This window comes from Acomys russatus, chromosome 4 (assembly GCF_903995435.1).
Source record: "Acomys russatus chromosome 4, mAcoRus1.1, whole genome shotgun sequence".
Taxonomy (NCBI): domain Eukaryota; kingdom Metazoa; phylum Chordata; class Mammalia; order Rodentia; family Muridae; genus Acomys; species Acomys russatus.
The window spans coordinates 5,698,168-5,717,885 of NC_067140.1; the positions used below are offsets into that span (position 1 = coordinate 5,698,168).

General features: G+C 48.3%; 2 protein-coding genes across 7 annotated transcripts in view; one reads left to right on the forward strand and one right to left on the reverse strand.

Annotated features, from left to right (window-relative positions):
• Phf20 (PHD finger protein 20) overlaps nt 1-12,977 on the forward strand; it is a 118,654-nt gene extending 105,677 nt beyond the window's left edge. For all 6 annotated transcript variants that reach the window (XM_051143633.1, XM_051143632.1, XM_051143634.1 and 3 more), the window contains 5 exons: nt 653-752; nt 2,786-2,981; nt 6,375-6,774; nt 8,473-8,656; nt 12,226-12,977. In XM_051143633.1, the coding sequence (XP_050999590.1) occupies nt 653-752; nt 2,786-2,981; nt 6,375-6,774; nt 8,473-8,656; nt 12,226-12,368 (1,023 nt within the window). In that variant the 3' untranslated portion in view covers nt 12,369-12,977. The remainder of the gene's footprint in view (nt 1-652; nt 753-2,785; nt 2,982-6,374; nt 6,775-8,472; nt 8,657-12,225) is intronic.
• Nucleotides 12,978-16,281: 3,304 nt separating this feature from the next.
• Nucleotides 16,282-17,128, reverse strand: Scand1 (SCAN domain containing 1). The gene is made up of 2 exons (XM_051144947.1): nt 17,065-17,128; nt 16,282-16,960 (listed from the first exon to the last, which is right to left on the reverse strand). Exon 2 carries the CDS (start codon nt 16,904-16,906, stop codon nt 16,478-16,480), a length of 429 nt encoding a protein of 142 aa, XP_051000904.1. The 5' UTR covers nt 16,907-16,960; nt 17,065-17,128; the 3' UTR covers nt 16,282-16,477.
• Between the last annotated feature and the right edge of the window lie 2,590 nt (nt 17,129-19,718).

A 19,718-nucleotide genomic window follows, 5' to 3' on the forward strand; every position in this document is an offset into this window, starting at 1 on the left:
ATTGGGGCAGGAACATAGCCATCCCATCTGCACTGGGGAAACTGAAGTCTAGGTTGAGACGTGGGACTGTGTGAAGTGACACAGGTAATGCACGTCTGAGACATGATTGAAAGTTACTTTTCTTTGCCACATTAAGGTGTCCTTTCTCTAAGAATAAGAACAGGTTTTGTTAACCTCAACAAAGTGACCAGGAAGTAGAAGCTGTGAGGTGGGCGTGGCAGCAGTCACTGAGCAGCACTGTTCAATTGATGTAAATTTTTGTTTTGTATTTTGTTTTTGAGACTGTATCCCAGGCTGGCTTTGGTCTCACTGTGTAACTGAGGCTGGTCTTGAGCTTGGCATGAGATAGAGAACTCTGTCTCTGTCTCTCAAGTGCTGGGATTACAGGCATGCTCCGCTACACATCCCGGAGTCGATAGCTCATATAGGCACTGCTCATATGGCTCCTGGGACTAAAGACTTAAGGGCTTTTTAACTTAGTATGTCCACTCATGTGTAAACCTCTATGCTGTCAGTGACAGCCTTGTGGGTCATTGTGTGGCTGCAGCTCTGTTGGGTAGGAGTCAGTAGTGAGTGCTCCCTGCTGGTAAGTGGGCCCTGCTTCTAGGCTCTTCCTGCATTCTAAGTTTTGTTGCTTCTTTAATTCTCACAGTGTGAAGAGTGCCAGTGCTGGCAGCACGGGGTCTGCATGGGATTGCTGGAAGAAAACGTACCTGAAAAATACACCTGCTATGTTTGCCAAGACCCTCCAGGTAGAGAGTGCTGGAGCTGGTATGCGAGCAGTATGTGACCTCTTCCTTAGCACAGACAGCTCGAGAGACACTGTGTCCTTGGTGAACTTCTTTGCTAGTGGCTAGGTGACTCTTCTCTCCTTTGTTGGAAGCTGACCTGGTAGCTGGTTCTCTTATACCTAGCAGGAAGGAAATGTGTATGAAGATGCTTCCCTAGTAGAAGGCCTAACCTTGACCTAGAGCATTCTTGAAATGTAGTGAAAACCACACCTGATATTGTTACTGGAGAAACACTAAGTGGTGCAGCAGCCTGGAACTTCCGTGGGTCTGACTGGAGCCCACCCACGGTGCCGAGTGCTCCATGGAGTAGCCCGTCCTTCCTGCTCAGGGCCTTGCTCAGCTCTTGTTCCCGTTTGAGCAGTGAGGCACTCCTTCCTTGAGAGCTCTGAGGAGGGGCGTGTGGTTCTGTTGATGGCATTTCAGGGATGGTGGAGGGCACTCCTGTCCTCCGTTGCATCACTGCCCAGGCGGGGAAGAGCCAAGGCATGCTGTGTACAGTCGCCACGCTGAGAGTGTCTCGCTCAGTTTCTGAGCTGCATCAGTTGGTTCATGGTTAACACGGGTTGTCTGTGCCTCTTGGCTTTCCCTCCCACCGTAGCTAGCTGGGTTCAGGATTTTTATAGTGACCGAAGAGTGACTGAGTCCTGTTGGAAGGTGCAGGAAGTACTGCTGAGTCCCTAAGCCTATGTTTTCTGTCCTTGCTGAGGACGCTTGTAATGAGCAGGACCCTGGAGCCAGCCAGCCAGGTCCTGTCATGTAGCAATGGGAAGCAGGGGCCAGGGTGGGGAAGGCGCCCTATCCTCTGTGTGGGTAGGGACAGTTGGTACTGTTGGAAAGGGGCTTGGAGCCTCCAGTCACTTTGCTGGGCTCTGGGACTGCAACCATCAATAAGATGGTTCCTTTTCTTCTGGCTCTTCATAGGACTGGGGCCAGAAAACAGAAGTTGAAGCAAGTTAAATAAACATAAGATTGTGTGTGCAGGTGAAGCAATGACAGAGTAACCAGGACCCTGAAAAGGCTTTTTTGATGCTGACTAGTGGCAAAAAGGCCTGCCTGAGGAGATGGGGAGGGACCAGCCCTGAAGGAACAGCCTAGGGGAATGGCTGCATCCCTGAGCTTTTGTTTTCTGTCCTTTCTAAGGAGGCTGGTAATGGGCAGGGCCTTGGAGCCACCCAGGTCATCCTTTACAGAGCCAGAGGAGCACTAGAGGAAAGATGTCAGGTCGAGAAAGAGGGTGCGTGCGTGCGTGCATGCATGTGTGTGTGTGCCTAAAACTCAGGAAATCCATGATACGGGTGGAGTGCAAAGAGCAGGAAGGACCTTGTGGCCTTAATAGTTGGAGGTAGGGTTTGGCTTCTCTTCTGTGAGGAGTCACAGGCTGTGGGATGTGCAGAGTGGAGGGGGGAAGGTACATCTTAAATATGCAGAGGTCATCCAGCCAGACATGCTGGTGTGCATCTGTATCCCAGAACTCCCTAAGCGGAAGGTGGGGGGAGCAGGAGGTCAGAGCCCCAGTGTAAGACCCTGTCTGGATTGTCTAGAAGAATGAGGAGACGGGCAGGCACTTGTGGTGCCAGCACTCGGGAGGCAGAGGCAGATGGATCGCTGTGAGTTTGAGGCTAGCCTGGTCTACAAAGTGAGTCCAAGATAGCAAGGGCTACCCAGAGAAACCTTGTCTCGAAGAACCAAAAAGAAAAGAAAAAGGAAGAGAGGGTGCAGAGTGGTGTGGGGAGATAGATGGAAGGCAGGAGAAACTGAATCAGAATCTGAGCAGTGCTCTCGTCCTCGTGGCTGCTGGAAGGGACCATGCTGTATTCCGGCCGGATTTCCAATACCTAGCAAGGCCAAGCATAGAGCAGGTGCCAAGTAACCGTGAGCAAACAGTAGTCAGCCCTTCTGGAAACCTGGGTGCCTGGATCAACAATGGGGCAGCCCGGGGTCCACAGCCTGGGTTCCCGCAGGCCAAGTGTGACCGTTTAATGTCCCCACTTTAGGTCAGAGGCCTGGCTTCAAGTACTGGTACGACAAGGAGTGGTTGAGCCGGGGACACATGCATGGCCTGGCATTTCTAGAACAGAACTACTCCCATCAGAATGCTAAGAAGATTGTGGCCACGCACCAGCTCCTCGGGGACGTGCAGAGAGTGATTGAGGTTCTTCACGGCCTGCAGCTCAAGATGAGCATCTTGCAGTAAGTGTGGCACCTGAAGCTGGGGGCTCTGGAGAAGCTGCAAGGCTGCAAAGCCTGGCAACTCTGAGGCCTGGACCAAAAATTCTGTTGCTGTGCTGAACATGTGGCTCAGAGGTAGAGTGTTTTCCTAGCATGGGTGTGTCTCTGATTATCAGTACCCTTGCCTTACCCCACCCCGAAAAAAGTTATGTGATAAGCATTTCTTTGTAGAAGAATTGACTTTATTGAGGACTATTTTACATGTAATTATGTTCACTTATTTTAAGACCTTATTTAATTGAGTAAGTGCATATACCCATGCACACAGCACTGTAACCAGCACATGGAGTGTGCATTTAGTTTGTCTGTCTCCCCCCACTTCCCCAGTTTATTACAAGTGTGTATGTGTGTGCACACAAATGGCACGTGTGTGGAGGTCAGAGGACAACTTGCAGGAGTTGGTTCTGTCCTTCCACCATGTCTCAAACTTTGAGAAATGGGTTTCTGGTTGTTAGCCATTGTGCTATGATGTACACATTTGCAGCTTGCTTTGTGTTGTCTTTGGATGGACAGTTTTGAGGGTTAAATATTCATAATGCCAAATTTACCACCTGAACCTTTCTTTTTATTTTATTATTATTATCATTATAAATTTCTTTTGTGACAGAGTCTATTTAATCCTGGCTGTCCTAGAACTAGATACATAGACTGGGCTGGCCTTGAACTCACAGAGAGCCTCCTGCCTTTTGCCTCTGTGCCAGGATTAAAGGCATGGGCCACCCGGCTCTTTTAATTTCTTTTTGCCCAGGCTGATTTTGAGTTCAAGAAGTGTTCTTGCTTTGGCCTCCAGAGTAGTTGGGGTACAGTCGGGAACCCCTGCCTGTTTTACTTCTTAGCCGTTTTTCTGTGCATCTTTGTGCCTAGAAAGTCATTACATTGACATGCAGCCAGTCTCCAGCACTCTCTTCATCTTGCACGGCTGATTTCTCCATGCATTAAGCAATCTCCAGGTCTCCCTTCCTTTAGCCCCAGCAGCACCATTCTGCTTCCTGTCCCTATGACTTCAACTTCTTTAGATATCTCACAGGAGAAACCATGCAGTATATCAGAATTTCTTTCCCCTTTTTTGGTTTTGTTCTGTTTTGTTTTTTCAAGACAGGGTTCCTCTATGTAGTCCTGGCTATCCTGGGACTAGCTCTGTAGACCACACTGGCCTCGAACTTTGAGATCCACCTGCCTATGCCTCCCGAGTGCTGGGATTAAAAAAGTGTGCCACCTCCACCCAGCTAATTTCTTTTCTTCTTAAGGCAAAAATGTATATTATATGCACATCACACTTTGTTTATCCTTTCACCCTAAAACACTCATGATTCATAGGCAGAGAAGCTTTAAATCTGCTGCCAGAGGCACGGGAGAGATGGCTCCGCAGCTAAGAGTCCCTGCTGCTTTTCCAGAGGACCTGAGTTCAGTTCCCAGTGCCCATGTTGGCCAACGCTTACAATCACCTGTAACCCTAACTCTAAGAAATCCAGTGCCCTCTGTGGCCTCTGAGAGCATCTGCCTGCACATGCAAGTGCAAGCATGTGCACGCACAATTAAAAATAAAGTTTTTCAAAGGTCTACTAAAAAGCCATTGTTAACAACTTCTGTCCAAGAGTTTTTGCTCATACAGAAGAGTACTAGGCCTTAAGAAGCTGGATGTCTGGCTTTTGGTGGCTTTTGGTAGGCTCTGGAGGATAGTGTCAAGCCACCATTTACTATCGTCCCTTTCTCTCAGTCTGTCTTCTTTCTCTTTCTTCCTTCTAGTGATCACAAGTTCTAAGAGAATTTCTGCGTAGTTAAAGGCAGGCAGTGGGATGGCTCAGTGGATACAGGCACTTGCAGCCAACACTAGGGATCTGACTTTAATCCCTGGATCAATCTGTTAGAAGGAAAGGATTGACCCTACAGGTTGTTCTTTGATCTCTACACATATGCCTTGGGCAATGGCCTCTAACAAAATAAATGTAATTTAAAAAATAAGTTTTAATATAAAACTATGCTGGAGGGAGCTGGAGAGATGGCTCTGAGTACGTACAGCTCCTGCAGAGGACCCAAGTGTGGTTCCCAGCACGCATTTTGTACAGCTCAGAAGTGCTAGTGGCCCACAGCTCCAGGCCCTCCTCTGACCTCCTAAGCTTTTATACTCAACACATCCACATACACACCCTGAGCACAGGCATATAATTAAAAAGATAAAGTAAGAGCTGGGCAAGGTGGTGCACTCCTGTCATCCCAGCACTTGGGGAGGTAAAGGCAGGCAGATCTCTGTGAGTTTGAAGCCAGCCTGGTCCTTTGTAAAGCGAGTCCAGGACAGCCAAAGCTACACAGAGAAACCCTGTCTTAAAAAAAAAACCTAAAATAAAATAAATCTTAAAAATAATGATAGGCTTAAAAAAAAATACACATACACACACACACAGAGTTGAGGGCTGAGAAGGTAAGTACAGTGCTTAGTGTTCTCAAAGCCCTGGACTCAATTCCTAACACGTGTGTACAGACACACACGTCAGACAACATCACTAACAAATACACACAACTTCAATGTACTTGTTCCACTGAGAACAATATACTGTGATGTTTTTGTCCTCTGCTCTTTTCTGCCTTTCACAATTGCTCATGACCCAACAAATGAGCATAATGACCCTTGGGTTAGAAGACCAGAAGAACGCTTCCGCGGGGCTGTGGTGTTCTTTACAGTGTTGTGGGCGCACTCGCACATGGGCCTCCCACATCAGATCCATCAGCACCATTGCATTTTGGTAACTGAATGCATGTCAGGGTTACTGTGGTAGTTGATTGAGTTTAGGTTATTTTTAGGAAAGCCACATTTGTTTTCACTGCATTTTACTTATGTGTGTGTGTGCTATGGTATATGTGTGCAGGTTAGAACCATTTTTGGTAGTTGGTTCTCTCCTACCATGTAGTTCAGGGTATCAATCTCAGGTTATCAGGCTCGGCCCCAAGCATCTTTTCCTGATGAGCCATCATCTCACCAGCAGAGCCATCTCCTCTGCCTGCATCAGCCACATTTGAAGAATACCTTCACACCAATAGAGTACTTCCATTCAGATGTGTTCTCTGACTCTTAAAGTCAAAGCTGGTAGCTGTCAGACCATGGCACAAGCTCCCAAGGAGGAGGCCAGGAGGAGCCTGAGTGAGCTAGCTGCTGATGCTCAGAAGCCAAGGCCAGTCCCACCGCTGTGCCTGCAGTGGGTGCCCAGGGAAGTGTCCTCCATGGTTAAACTCCAGTGTGGTATGTGAGTGGATACCCCAGGTAGAGGCTGCTCTCCCTCAGAGGAAAGGTTTATAAGTCAAGGAGCTTTGCAGTGTGCCAGCTACCCTAAAAACTTTCTCCATTTGCCTTCCTCACAGAAGCAGGGAGCACCCTGATCTGCAGCTGTGGTGCCAGCCCTGGAAACAGCACTCAGGGGAGGGGAGATTGCATTCCAGACACATCCACATCACAGACGCCAGGAGCAAGGATGAGTCCCCGAGCTATAGAACTTTGAATGGGGCGGTAGAGAAGCCGTTGCCCCTGTCACGGTCTGTGGAAGAGTCCTATATCACCAGCGAGCACTGCTACCAGAAGCCTCGCGCCTATTACCCCGCTGTGGAACAGAAGCTGGTGGTGGAGACGAGGGGCTCGGCCCTTGATGACACAGTCAGCCCTCTCTGTGAGAATGGTGACGATCCCCTCTCCCCTCGCCTAGGCTGGCCCCTTGACCAAGACAGGAGCAGAGGGGACACCGACTCCAAACCCAGCTCTCCAAAGGTAGGTGACGTGCCTATACTTACTCTTCACTTAGTGGCCGATTGCTCATAAGTCCTCCTCCTGGGCTAGAATATACTTCTTTTGGGGGCGTGGGTTGGGTTGAGACAGGTTCCTCTGTGTAGCCTTGGCCATCCTGGACTCGATTTGTAGACCAGGCTGACCTCAAACTCACAGAGATCTACCTGCCTCTGCCTCCCGAGTGCTGGGATTACAGGCGTGTGCCACTTCACCCAGCCTTTGAAGACACTTTTTAATAAAAGTATTTAAATTTGCTCATCAGAGGTTTTTTTGTTTTGTTTTGTTTGTTTGTTTGTTTTCTCCCCCTCTTAAGATGGTTACAAAGTCAGGGGGACCCACTTTAGCCAAAGGTCATCAGTACTAGGAAATCCCACAAAATAACACAGTTTGAGGGGATTGGTCAGGAACAGAGAGAGGAGGTATTCAGTAGAGAAGCTGATTATTGAAACTTGGAAGACATAGTACTAAGGAAAAAAAATTTTTTTTTCTGAGACAGGGTTTCTCTGTGTAGCCTTGACTGTCCTGGATTCACTTTGTAGACCAGGCTGGCCTCAAACTCACAGAGATCCGCCGGCCTCTGCCTCCCGAGTGCTGGGATTAAAGGCATGCACCACCACCACCTGGCTGAAAATTGTTTTTTCTTTATTATCATGTACAATTGCTCTTAGGTGCTAATTATTAGTATGAACATAGTCCGGTATATTGTTAGACATAATGTTTTCAACAAAACTGTATGGTGTTTTTCTTAGCTCTTTCATAAGACAGGTTAATTTCATTTAAGTACTTGCTACTTTGAGCATTTTCCCCAAAAGCCAGCCTTTCATTTGTTACTGAGTCCTTGCTAGTTTTACATCACTCTGCTGTGAGTCCCTGTGTCACGCCACTGCCTGTCTGCCGGGTGGAGCAGCTCTCTGTCCTGCTCATCCTTCCTTCCCAGCCCTGGGCCTGGGAGCTAGCCTCAACAGCATAGGCACACCACTGCGTATTGCCAAGAGGATATCCCAGCTCTGCGTCCAGGCTGTGGACTGCACCTTCAGCCTATATCCTGCCAGTGTCTAAGCAAGGCTAGCCAGGATGGTAAGGTAGCCTAGTTGCGGCAGGTCTTTCCAAGCCCAGGCTCAGCCACTTTGGTTCTGGCTTTCCTCATCAGACCCATGGAAGTTTTCGGATATTGCTTTGTGTCCAGAAAGTCCTAAATGTTACTTTGAATTGTTATCATCCCAAATTTGAGATCCCAGACTGTATAGTAAAAGGCTATCAGTCCTGTGGACTAGATACGTTTATAAAGGAAACAGTGTAAAATCTGAGAATCTTATTCTCATCTGGGCAACCCCCTAGTTTGCCGACTGGCACTTCAGAAAAGGACATCCATGTTGTCGATAGGAACTCACTCTTGAAGGCCACATGTTCACCAAGAGAAAGGCGGGACTCATGAAAGAGCACTGTGATCAGCTGACCTTCTTTTAGGCAGCCCTGCGGTTCTGAGAGGCCTGCTTCAGGGCGGGCTAGCTAGAGGGCACACCTGCAGGGCCTTCTGAGCCCGTGGGTCCCATCAGGCCCCACGTGGCAGCAGGAAGATGGGGACGGTAACTGCTTTTTTCAGAGAGATCTAAATGCTGGGCAGTTGGAGAAGGAATGGGCTCTTTCTGCTTAGTGATGTACACATCATTGCATGCCCAGGTGAAGGAATACATGTCCAAGAAGGTCCTGCCGGAAGAAGCCCCTGCTCGGAAGCTGCTGGACAGAGGTGGAGAAGGGCTGGTGAGCTCGCAGCACCAGTGGCAGTTTAATCTGCTGACGCACGTGGAGTCTCTTCAGGACGAAGTGACGCATCGGATGGACTCCATTGAGAAGGAGCTGGATGGTAGGTTCCTGGCGTTGCACTTCGCCTCTGCTGCCCTCTGCAGGCCACAGCCTGCCTGTCCAGGGACAGCCTCATCTTGCCTAGTTGTCCCCTCAGTGAAGACAAGCCTAACTTTTAATATTTATTAGGCACTTTTACAAAGTCTGGTGCTGCTGGGCGGTGGTGGCACACGCCTTTAATCCCAGCACTCAGGAGGCAGAGGCAGGTGGATCACTGTGCGTTCGAGGCCAGCCTGGTCTACAAAGCGAGTCCAGGACAGCCAAGGCTACACAGAGAAACCCTGTCTTGAAAAACAAAACAAAAACAAAAGCAAAAAACCAAAGTGTGGCGCTCTCAGGGCTCTTGCTTCACTTGTCAGGTCCTTCTGCAGTGGTGACTCTGCAGAGTTAAGAGGAGCTTAATGGTAGTGTGCTTAGCTCGAGGGAGCTGTGTTCAGGCTCAGCACCACCAAAATAAAGAAAGGCATAGCCACAGGAGACTGAGTGGAGCCGGTTTGTTGGAAATAATTGGAGCATATTTTTATTAAGTTCTGAGGGGAACTCAGGGTTGTTTTGTTTTTTTTTTTTTTTGGTTTTTTCGAGGCAGGGTTTCTCTGTGTAGCCTTGGCCATCCTGGACTCCCTTTGTAGACCAGGCTGGCCTCGAACTCACAGCGATCCGCCTGCCTCTGCCTCCCGAGTGCTGGGATTAAAGGCGTGCGCCACCACGCCCGGCTAGGGTTGTTTTGTTTTGTTTGCAGGGGTTTGAAGCAATGGCTCAGTGGTAGGAGCACTGTGGTCTAGAAGACCCATTCCCAGCACCCACATGACAGCATGGTTGATACTCCAGTTCCAGAGGAGGTGGCATCCCCAAGCACACATGCAGGCAAAACCAATGCACATTAAAAAAAAAAAAATCTTTAAAAAGATCCTTTTCAGGGTGCATGTTGATGTGTGAGCACACTTTGTGCCACAGCGTAGATGTGGAGGTCATGGTGTTAGTCCTTGGTTGCTAGCCCTCGTTCTCCCGGCTGAGTGGCAGGGTCTTTTGTTCAGCACTACATAAGCCAGCCTGGCTGACCTGCGAGCTTCCAGGGCATCTCCTGTCTTCCTTTCCTTTCTCTGTAGGTTTTTTTGAATTATCAGTTCGTGTTGCCACATCTGGCTTTACGTATATTCTTTATGTAGATTCTACACTCTGTAAGCTTGTGTGACAACTACATTATCCACTGAGCCATCTTCCCACCCTAGGGAATTAACTTGTGCTTAAATTTTTTTGTGTGTGTTTTGGGTTTTGTTTTGTTTTGTGTTTGTTTCTGAGCTAGGATCTCACTATGTAGTTCTAGCTAATCTGGAACTCACTATGTAGACCAAACTGCCTCCAGAGGGCTGGGATTAAAGGTGACCATCCCCAGCCCTTTTTTAAAAATGTGAATTCTAGCCAGGCGTGGTGGCACATGCCATTAGTCCTAGCACTCCGGAGGCTACAAAATGAAAAAAAATGTGAATTCTGGGGCTCAAATTCAGGTCCTGACAGGGCAAGTATTTTACTGGCTGAGCTATCACTTCTAGTTTTTATTTTTTTATTTTTTGGTTTTTCAAGACAGGGTTTCTCTGTGTAGCCTTGGCTGTCCTGGACTCAATTTGTAGACCAGGCTGGCCTCGAACTCACAGCGATCCACCTGCCTCTGCCTCCCGAGTGCTGGGATTAAAAGTGTGCGCCACCACACCCAGTTTAGTTTTTAATTTTGAATTAAAGAAAAAAGAAACTTTCATGATTGTTTACTTATTATTACTGGTTATTTGTTTTAATTATAAAGGTGCCACTAGGCCTAAAGAAATGCCTAGCAAGTAAAAGCCCAACAGCCCCAGCCCTGAAATCTACCTGTGGGAAGGAAAGACAGAGTCCCACAAGAAAATGTAATAAGTTTTTAATAGACCCAATTTGTAAATAACCATGTTTGAGGATTCCATGAATTACAGTGGAGCTATGAAGCCTGAAACTGAGGCTGTAAACCTCACATATAAAATTACTGCAAGAAAAATGCCTTGTTATAGAAGCTTCAGTCATGAGGTGTGGCCAACACACTTGTGTAGTTGCAGCCATACTGGGAAAGAGAGTTCTAACACAACGCAGCCAAGCTTGTGGTTCTCTTGCCTATAATCCTAGCACCCAAAAGGCTGATGCTGGACTGAGCTCAAGGCTAACCTGAGCTACATAGAAGGATCTTGTTTTTGTTTTTAAGATTTTTTTTTTTTTTAATTGATGCTATTTCTGTTGGAGAGGGGACGATGAGAGTACTTGAACTCTCATCAACAGGGTGTCGGGAAATGAGGCTGTCCTGTTGGAAGATGAAGGTGGAGGGACAGATCCACTGACATCCAGCTGTCGGTGCCCTCAAGCACAAGCACTCAACTCCCTGTTGAGTGAGTTCTCTGAGTGGATAGTGGTTGAGGTAGTAATCTCTGGCTTCCCACTGGTTGGAGCCCACTTACTCCCATGTCTTGAAGAGGTACTAAGAATGCTTAAAAATCAAGGATGATATTTAAAGCCTTTATTTAGGAGACAGGTTAGTTTTTGAGACAGAGTCTGTGGGCTAGGCTAGTCTCAAACTCTTGGCCCCACCTGTCTCTGAGTCCTGATTTCTGGGATTAAAGTTGTACCCACCACACCAGGCTTACACTAACTTCTTTTTTTGGGGGGGGGGGCTCAAGACAGGGTTTTTCTGTGTAGCCTTCACTGTCCTAGACTCATTTTGTAGACCAGGCTGGCTTTGAACTCACAGTGATCCACCTGCTTCTGCCAAGTGCTGGCATTAAAGGTGTGCGCCATGCCCGGCTTTACACTAACTTTTTAAAGGGAGAAAATAAATATATTTTGTGCTGCTGATAATTGTATCAGGAATATTGAAGCAAACAGAATTGACAGTGATTTAACAACAACAACAAAACCCTAGACTTCCTCATCATCTCTGTAGATGCTTCATTTTCTGGCACCCCAATGTGCTCTATTGGCAACATAGGACAGCTTTGTCTTCAGAGCCTTCTGTCTCTGCTGTGGCACAATAGCACTGTGTGCTAGTTAACATAATTAAAAGTGAGTTCAGTTCAAGTGAGTTCCTTAGCTGCACTGCCCCTCAGAGCTCAGCAGCTGTGTCTCACCTGGCTGGTGGCCATTGTATTGGAGAGGACAGACATCAATCGTTCTGTCACTAACTGGACCGCACAGTTGTGACGCATTTATATTGTCACTGCTGTAACCAGATACCTGACAAAATAGCCTGAGGGGAAGTGTGCCTGAGTGCTCCTAGTCTCATATCCACTCCATGGTTGTGTGGTCTTGTCATGGTGCTGGGAGTACATGGCAGACAGGACTCAGAGAGGATGGGATCTCAGCATACCTGTCAAAGGCACACCCCTAGTGGCCAAGCATTCAGCATAAGCCTATGGGGTAGTTCACATGCAAACCTTGGTATTAGAGCAGTGCTTTGTGGGGCACTAGCATCGAGGCAGCCTGGGTTGAAATGGCTCAGGTTGACGTCATTGTAAGTCAAGTTGTGAGGACTCACTGCACTCTCTCTTCTACCTGCAGTGCTGGAGAGCTGGCTGGACTACACTGGGGAACTGGAGCCCCCAGAGCCGCTGGCCAGGCTTCCACAGCTCAAGCATTGCATCAAGCAGCTGCTGACGGACCTGGGCAAGGTGCAGCAGATTGCCCTCTGCTGCTCCACATGAAATCGGGCACCTAAGACATTTGGAGCACGATCCTGGCATGTCTGCCAGGGGAGCTTCGCATATTTAAGTAAATAAACTTAGCATGCTGAATGCACGTGACACTGACTGACTTCAGGGATTTAGCCAGGAGTGTGATGGACATCGGGACAAAGAGACCATTTTGGCTGCTGGGGGCACTCGATCTGGAAGCCAACCACGAAGGCAGCACATAGTCTTAGAAATCCCCTTCTGTGCACATCGTTGAACGAAGCTTTTGAGTCTTTGCACATGTTCACTTGGAATCGTGCCACGGATGAGAAGTGAAATGAGAGCCAAAAAAACAAAACAAATCTAGTTGCAGAGTTATAAATTCAACTTGCAGCATGTTTAATTGACTGGTCAGGTTGAGGCATGTGCCAACCCCTCTGGTTTCTCTGCCTGGTGTGGTGTGTGGGCAGCAGGCACCCATTTCGTCTTTCAGCTTCACTGGAGCGTTGGGACGTCACTGTGCGGTGCCGTGTGGGAAGGAGCAGGAGCCCCAAGGCATCCTCGTGGCATCATTTGCTCAGCATGGTTTCACGGTGCTGGGGACAGGTTTTGTTGCTACCCCAGAGTTGGCTGGGCTGTGGCTGTGGCCGCAACTGCTGAAGGAAGAGCTGGAATCTTGGTGTAATGAGAACCTGTAAGGAATATTCCAGAAGGAAGCAGGCAGGGTCTGGAACCCAAAGGACAGCATTTTCTACCCACTTGTTAATTTCAACAGCTTTCCAGTTCTATTTAAAGTTAAGGAAAAAAGTTTCCCAAACTTTTTGAACTCTTTTACTGTAAGGACTTGTTACAAATAACATGGGAATTACCTTATTTTATGTTGTCATCAACAAACTTGAGCTTCTGCGTGCCGCTCTTTTCTTCCCTGGAGGCTAGCGTAGCAGTGGCCGGTACACTTAAACTTCCTGTCCTTGTGTCTTTGTGAGATGAAGGTGATTATGCTGCTTAAGGTCCAGGTACAACTTGTTTGTACCTTTGGAGAGAGATTTGTGTTATTTCGCAGGTTCTGGTTCCATGTGTCATTGCTATATTGTTTGGTTTTACCTTACTAGGCAAAGTTTCAAAGGTCCCGCGCTTTGAGGACTTTCATTTTTACCAGTTTCTGCACCACTAAAGGCAAGCATCAAAGTACATTTATCCATCAACACCCACAGCTTCATATTCAGCTTTGGAATCTCTAAAGTTCTAGGCTGCAAATATTTACTGTGTAAACATCAAGGAGCCAATGTTAGTAGCAACAGCAGCAAGTCTAGCTGCCTTGAGAATGGTTACGCTTCAGGCTCAACAGGTCACTGTGGCCATAAATTCAGGTTTGTGTACAGAGAAGTTTCAGGGACTGAGTGCCCTGTCTAGTGATTTGTTCACCATCTGACCTGAGGAGGGCACTAGCTGGCCTGGCATAGCTTAGGGAGTGGGTGACACACAACTAGGCCAGCACAGCCCCCTCCCACTGTTGACACTGATAGTCCTGCTATGGGGAGAACTGCTCCATGTCTACATGACTTTGGTGTTCTGGATAATTTATCATATAGCTGCATTCTGAGATTCGTATGATGGTTGTCTGAAAGAGGAAGACACAAAAGAGAATTACCTATAGCTACATCTGTGCGATGCATAATGGTTGTTATATTAGATTCTGATTTGGGGGCATCAAGATGGCTTCGTTGGTAGAGGTGTTTGCCACCAAGCCTGCTGACCTGAGTTCAATCCCCAGGACCCACAGAAGAGAGAATTGACACCGTCAGGTTGTCTTGTGACAAACACCCACACAAATGTAATAAAGGCCCTGAAGTTAGGTCTTCTTTTCTGTGCCTACCCTTGAGCATCCCACCCGGGGAGGCTGTGCCGTGGGCGGCAATCAATTTTGTGTCCTGTTCAAAGATGGAAACAGAAACAGAACGATCTGAATTTTGTCGTGGTTGTTACTGGGTTGATCATTTAGGTTTTTGTGAAGGATTTAATCTTTTGTTTTGGGGGAAGCAAAGCAAACTCCCCATGTTCTGATAACCTCAGTTCCTCCCTAACTTAAAGCCATGTTGAGGGGCTCCACTCCCAGTTCCTGGGTCAAAGTGAATTCACCCCTAAGTTGGAGCACTGGAATCTGTTATTTGCAAGCAATGATGATACCATTTAGGAAGATGTGCACTACCTAAGTTCTGTCTGTTAAAAAACAAAACTATCCACCTATAGAAGTCACCTTGACAAGACAGTTCTGGTTTTATCAGTCATTCTTATGTATGCAAGGTGGATCCTGGCTGAGCCAACATTGCACTGTGGATATGTATCTGTTTACCTGCTATTAGACAGAAGGCACTGTACATAAGGAGTGTTGCTCTCAAGCAATATTTGCAAAACATGCAAACCTCTGTATCTGGAAAAAATAAAACAGGTCCTTGTTCCTAGGTGTCAGTCACATATTACTGAAGTAGAAAATAGAAATGGTTTGGAGGCCCTGACTGGCCTAGAGCTCACAAATATTCCTTGCCTCTGACTCAAGTGCTTGTATTAAAGGCCTATGCCACCACACCTGGTTGTTTTTTAGACAGTCTTGCAATGTAGTCCAGGCTGGCCTTGAGCTTGTCATGCAACCCAAAGTTGGGCCTCACACTTGCAGTCATCCTGTCTTAGTTTCCTGAGTGTACCACCATAACCCAGAAACAGTAAAATGCTTTACACTGCTTTTAAAATATGTAGTATAGTCAGGCAGTAGTGGCGCACATCTTAAATCTCAGCATTCAGGAAGCAGCCCGCCAGGTGGATGATCGTGTGGACTATATAATCATTATCTTTTAAAGCATGCCTACTCTGAAAAGTCTCCTACAGGAAGAGAGACAAGCTCTACCAAGAAATTCCATGAAAACATACGAAATGCTTTCAAATCATCAAATGCAAAAGGCCTATACCAGCTTCTACCCGAGCCTGGCTCCTGTGCCGAGGTAGCCATGCTTTCCCCACACGGAGATTCACCCACCCGCGCTCAGCAAACCCAACCCAGCCCCCAACACACACCTCCACCTCAGCAGAATCCTCAAGGGAAAATTGGCCTTCTGCATTCCTTGCAACATTGGTAGAGGTGAGGGGCTAAAACCAGAGACCCCTGGGCATGCCCAGGAATGTTGAGTAAGCTAACATAACAAAGGAGAGGAATAGGCAGAGGTTCTCTGCCACCAGTATGTTTTTAACCTTAAATGGTCACAAACCCTATATTGAATTTTAGGCAAAACATTTCTCAATGATCACCATAAACGCGGAACGCCGGTGGACCGAGCCACAGTTGAAGCCGGGAGACTTGTCAAGTCACTGGACACTGTATATTCAGTGTTTTGATTCCAATTACTGATTCTTAAGCCACCAAAGTGAAGCGAAAGCGTTCATGTAGAGATTTTCTTGCTAACATCAGTTATGTTGCTTGATTTGGGGGGGGGGGAGGTTCAAACCCTCAAACTCAGAGATCCTCCTGCCTCAGCCTTCTGAGTGCACAACTACTAAATGAGGTATTTTTTGTTTTTTAAGTTTTCTGAGACCGGGTTTCTCTGTGTAACAGCCCCGGCTGTCCTAAACTCGCTTTATAGACCAGACTGACCTTGAACTCACAGAGATGCTCCTGCCTCTGCCTCCCACGTGGTGGGGTTGAAGGTGTGCTTCACCACACCCGGCTGAAATAAGCATTTAATAAAGCTAGTTACTTTACTGCTCAATTTGCTCCGGTACTAGACAGTATGAGGCAAAGGGTAAAATGTAGCACTAGAGGACTGTAGTCGTCAACTTGGCCTTTTGCAAAACTCAGGTTCAGGGGGGGAAAAAACTGCCGATGCTGCTTAGATCTAGGCAACAAGGTGAGAAGAGAAATTTCACGCCTAAGGCACAGCCCCGAGCATCCCACTGGTCCGGGAACAGCAAATGAAAGCCCTTACTCTCTAACAGGCTCCCAGAATCCCAGGAAAGGTGGGAAACAAGTACGGAAAATAAGCCGGACAAACAGAGGAGGAACGAAAGACACACCAGACACAGGAGCTGTCCAAATTCAACTTTTCATTAACTCGGGGTTGGGTATCAGTCCAGGGAGCCCCGGGCTCCGCCGCTCAGCCAGTGATGCGCACGTCCGCGCGGCGCCGCAGCCGCCGAGCCCGGGCCGCCTCGGGCAGGATGGCCTGCAGCTGCTCCTGAACCAACATCTCCACGATCTGCTCCTTAGTGCGGATGTCGGGCCGCAGCCACTGGCGGGACAGCTCCCGCAGCTGCCGGAAGGCTTCTCGGGGACCCGCCGCGTCCTGGTAACGGAACTGCCGGAAGCGCTGGCGAAAGGTCTCGGGGCCGGGCCGGGAAGGGCCGGGCCGCGGGCCGGCATCAGCCTGCGGGCCGGCGTCCAGAGCTGCGGGGGCACGGGGGAGCTCCGGGGCCGAGGAGCTCACGGAGTGCGGCTGCGGGTCCGCACAGTCGCCCGCTCCTTCCTGCGTCTCGGGCGGAGCCGCGGGGCTGCGGGCGGCCAGGCTGAGCTCAGGCGACGCCATGACTACGGCTCAGCGCGTCACCCTTTGTCCCGTAACAACCGGATGGCTCTGCGTCTGCGCGGGGGAGGGGGCGGGGAGAGACCGGGCTGAAGAGCAGAGCGCGCGCGGCCCGGGACGGACGAGGGCTCGGCGGGAGGGCGCGGGCGAGTCTAGCTTACCTCCACCGGTGGAGCTCCGCGGCGGCCGGAAATGGACGACTACGAGGACCTCCCCGAGAGCGGGTCGAGCCTGGAGAGCCCGGAAGCCACGCCCTCCACCAGTCACGTGAGGTTTGACGTCGGGAGGCGCCATTGGTCTTCAGACCTCATCTCTTTGCAGAGTTTGAGTAGCGTGTACGAGGAGGTGCTGCAGAAGCGAGAGGCGGAAAAGATGGAGACGCCCAGAGAGACGGAATCGGATTCGGGTTCCAAACTGGAGTCGGAAGAGACGGAGGAAGAGGAGGAAGCCAAGGAGGTTACGGAGAGTGAGGCGGCGCCCCAAGCGAAGGTGACCTGCGCCTGCTGGGGCAGATGCTGCCCCTCTCTCTCCCAGGGGGTAGTGCCCACAGGCCCGTGTAAACAGAGTGATGGCTGGCCAGGGGCTTGTCGGATGACGCGGTTGGGACAGCGGGGCGGGGGCTCCGACTGCTTTAAGAAAGACCTCTCCCGGCTTGAGAGATGGCCCGGAGGTTAAGAGCACTGTCCGCTTTTCCAAAGGTTCTGAGTTTAATTCCCAGCAGCCACATGGTGGCTCACAACCTTCTAGAGTGAGATCTGGTGCCCTCTTCTGGTGTGCAGGTGAACATGCAAGCAGAACACTATGTACATAGTAAATAAAGAAATAGAAATAATTTTTTTAAAAAGAAAGAAAGAAAGACCCCCTAAAGCCTGCTATCCTAGATCTAGAGATCAGCCTTGGCCTACAGGGTGAGCCGAGATTCTAAGTACACATACAGGCGCCTGCTTATGTGCAATAGAATTCGCCTTATTGCTTTATTTTGAGGATAACACAATATTGGGGCAAGATTTTGTCCTGTTTTGTTTTTCGAGACAGGGTTTCTCCGTGTAGCCTTGACTGTCCTGGACTCACTTTGTAGACCAGGCTGGCCTTGAACTAACAGCGATCCTCCTGCCTTTGCCTCCCAAGTGCTGGGATTAAAGTAAAGGCGTGCTCTGCCCCCCCCCCCCCTCACAAACCTCGGCTGAGCAAGGTTCTTAAGACGTTTGTGGTACCAAAAAAAAAAAAAAAAAGCGCAAGGGTTCTTTGTCATTATTTTTGCTTGCCCTCGAAAACCAAAAGAAGGTGGCTCTGTGGGTACAGCCTTTTTACTTTAAGATTAATAAGTGGACTGTAATTAAGGGTGTCCCATATGGTGGCCATTAGCTACATGTGTTTACTGAACCTTTGAAATGTAAATACCTGGGCCGGGTGGTGGTGGCTGAGGCGGCTGCAGCCTTTAATCCCAGGACTTGGGAGGCAGAAGTAGGTGGCTCTCTGATTTCGAGGCCAGCATGGACTAAAGAGTGAGTTCCAGGACAGCCAGAGCTGTTACACAGAGAAACCCTGTCTTGAAAAACAAACAACAGCAACAATAAAAGAAATCTGAGAATTGAGACGTAGCATAATGTAGAGTGCACGCGAGTATGTGTAGGAAAAGAAAAAAGATTTTTATATTTACTGCACATTAGTGTTTGTTATGTTCTTTTGTATATATGCGGTCAAATAAACTATATTATTGAATTTTACCTGTGTCTTTTTACTTTTAAAATACAGCTGCTATGAAATTTTCAATTACACGTACAATTTGTAGAATGGTTTGTTGAACTGCCACTGTCTAGAGTGTTGGAGTCAGGCCATCTGCTAGCATTTTCTCTACAGGGCTTCTTTGCTTTACCACCCCCAATTGTAAATAGTACTTACTGTTGTCAGGAGTAAATAAAGCTCTGGGAAAGACGAGGCTTTAAAAAGGGTTTTCAGAGGGCCTGGCGGGGTGGCGCTTGCTTTTAATCGGGAGGCAGAAGCAGGTGGATCTCTGTGAGTTCAAGGCCAGCCTGGTCTACAAAGCAACTGCAGGACAGCCAAGGCTACACAGACAAACCCTGTCTTGAGGTCCTGAGTTCAATTCCCAGCAACACATGATAGCTCATAACCATCTTTTATGAGATCTGGTGCCCCTTCTATATTAATAATAAATAAATACATCTTTAAAAAAAAAGAAAGAAAGAAAGAAAGAAAACAACATCAACAACAAAAAGAGACATCTGGGAGAGTCTAGAGGGGACCCTGAGCCATGTGAAGAGAGGAGGGAAAGAGAGAGGGAAGCCGCATGCAGCAGCCAGGAAACCCAAAACGTATAAAAGAGGCAGGTAACCAAAATGGCTGGATTATATTGGGAAGAGCCTCTGGTGGGGAGGGGAGCCCAGACAGTGGGTTGTGAAGTTCAGGGTACCCGGTGTTAGTATTCTACCCTCTCTCTACCCCCTCCCTCTTTCTCTTTCTGGGGTACCTCTTCCCCCCCCCCCCCCCCCCCCCCGGTGCTCATTTAATAAACTCCATATAACATCTGTTGCCTGGTACCTTCTATCTATCAATATCTTAGTTCTTAAATATAAAATTGGTGGCCTGTAAAGAAGCTCCCAATATCCAGACCTTTTCTTTGCTCTCCCATAATTTTCACAAATTGTCAGAATTGTCTCAAGCCTTTTCTCTTTGCTCTTCCAAGAGTTTCAAATGCACACCTAAAGGGAATTTTCTCCATACCCTGCTAACTTTGTATTCCAGTATCCTGCCAGACTTCCTATACCTGAGACATCATCAAAGCAGCTACCCACAA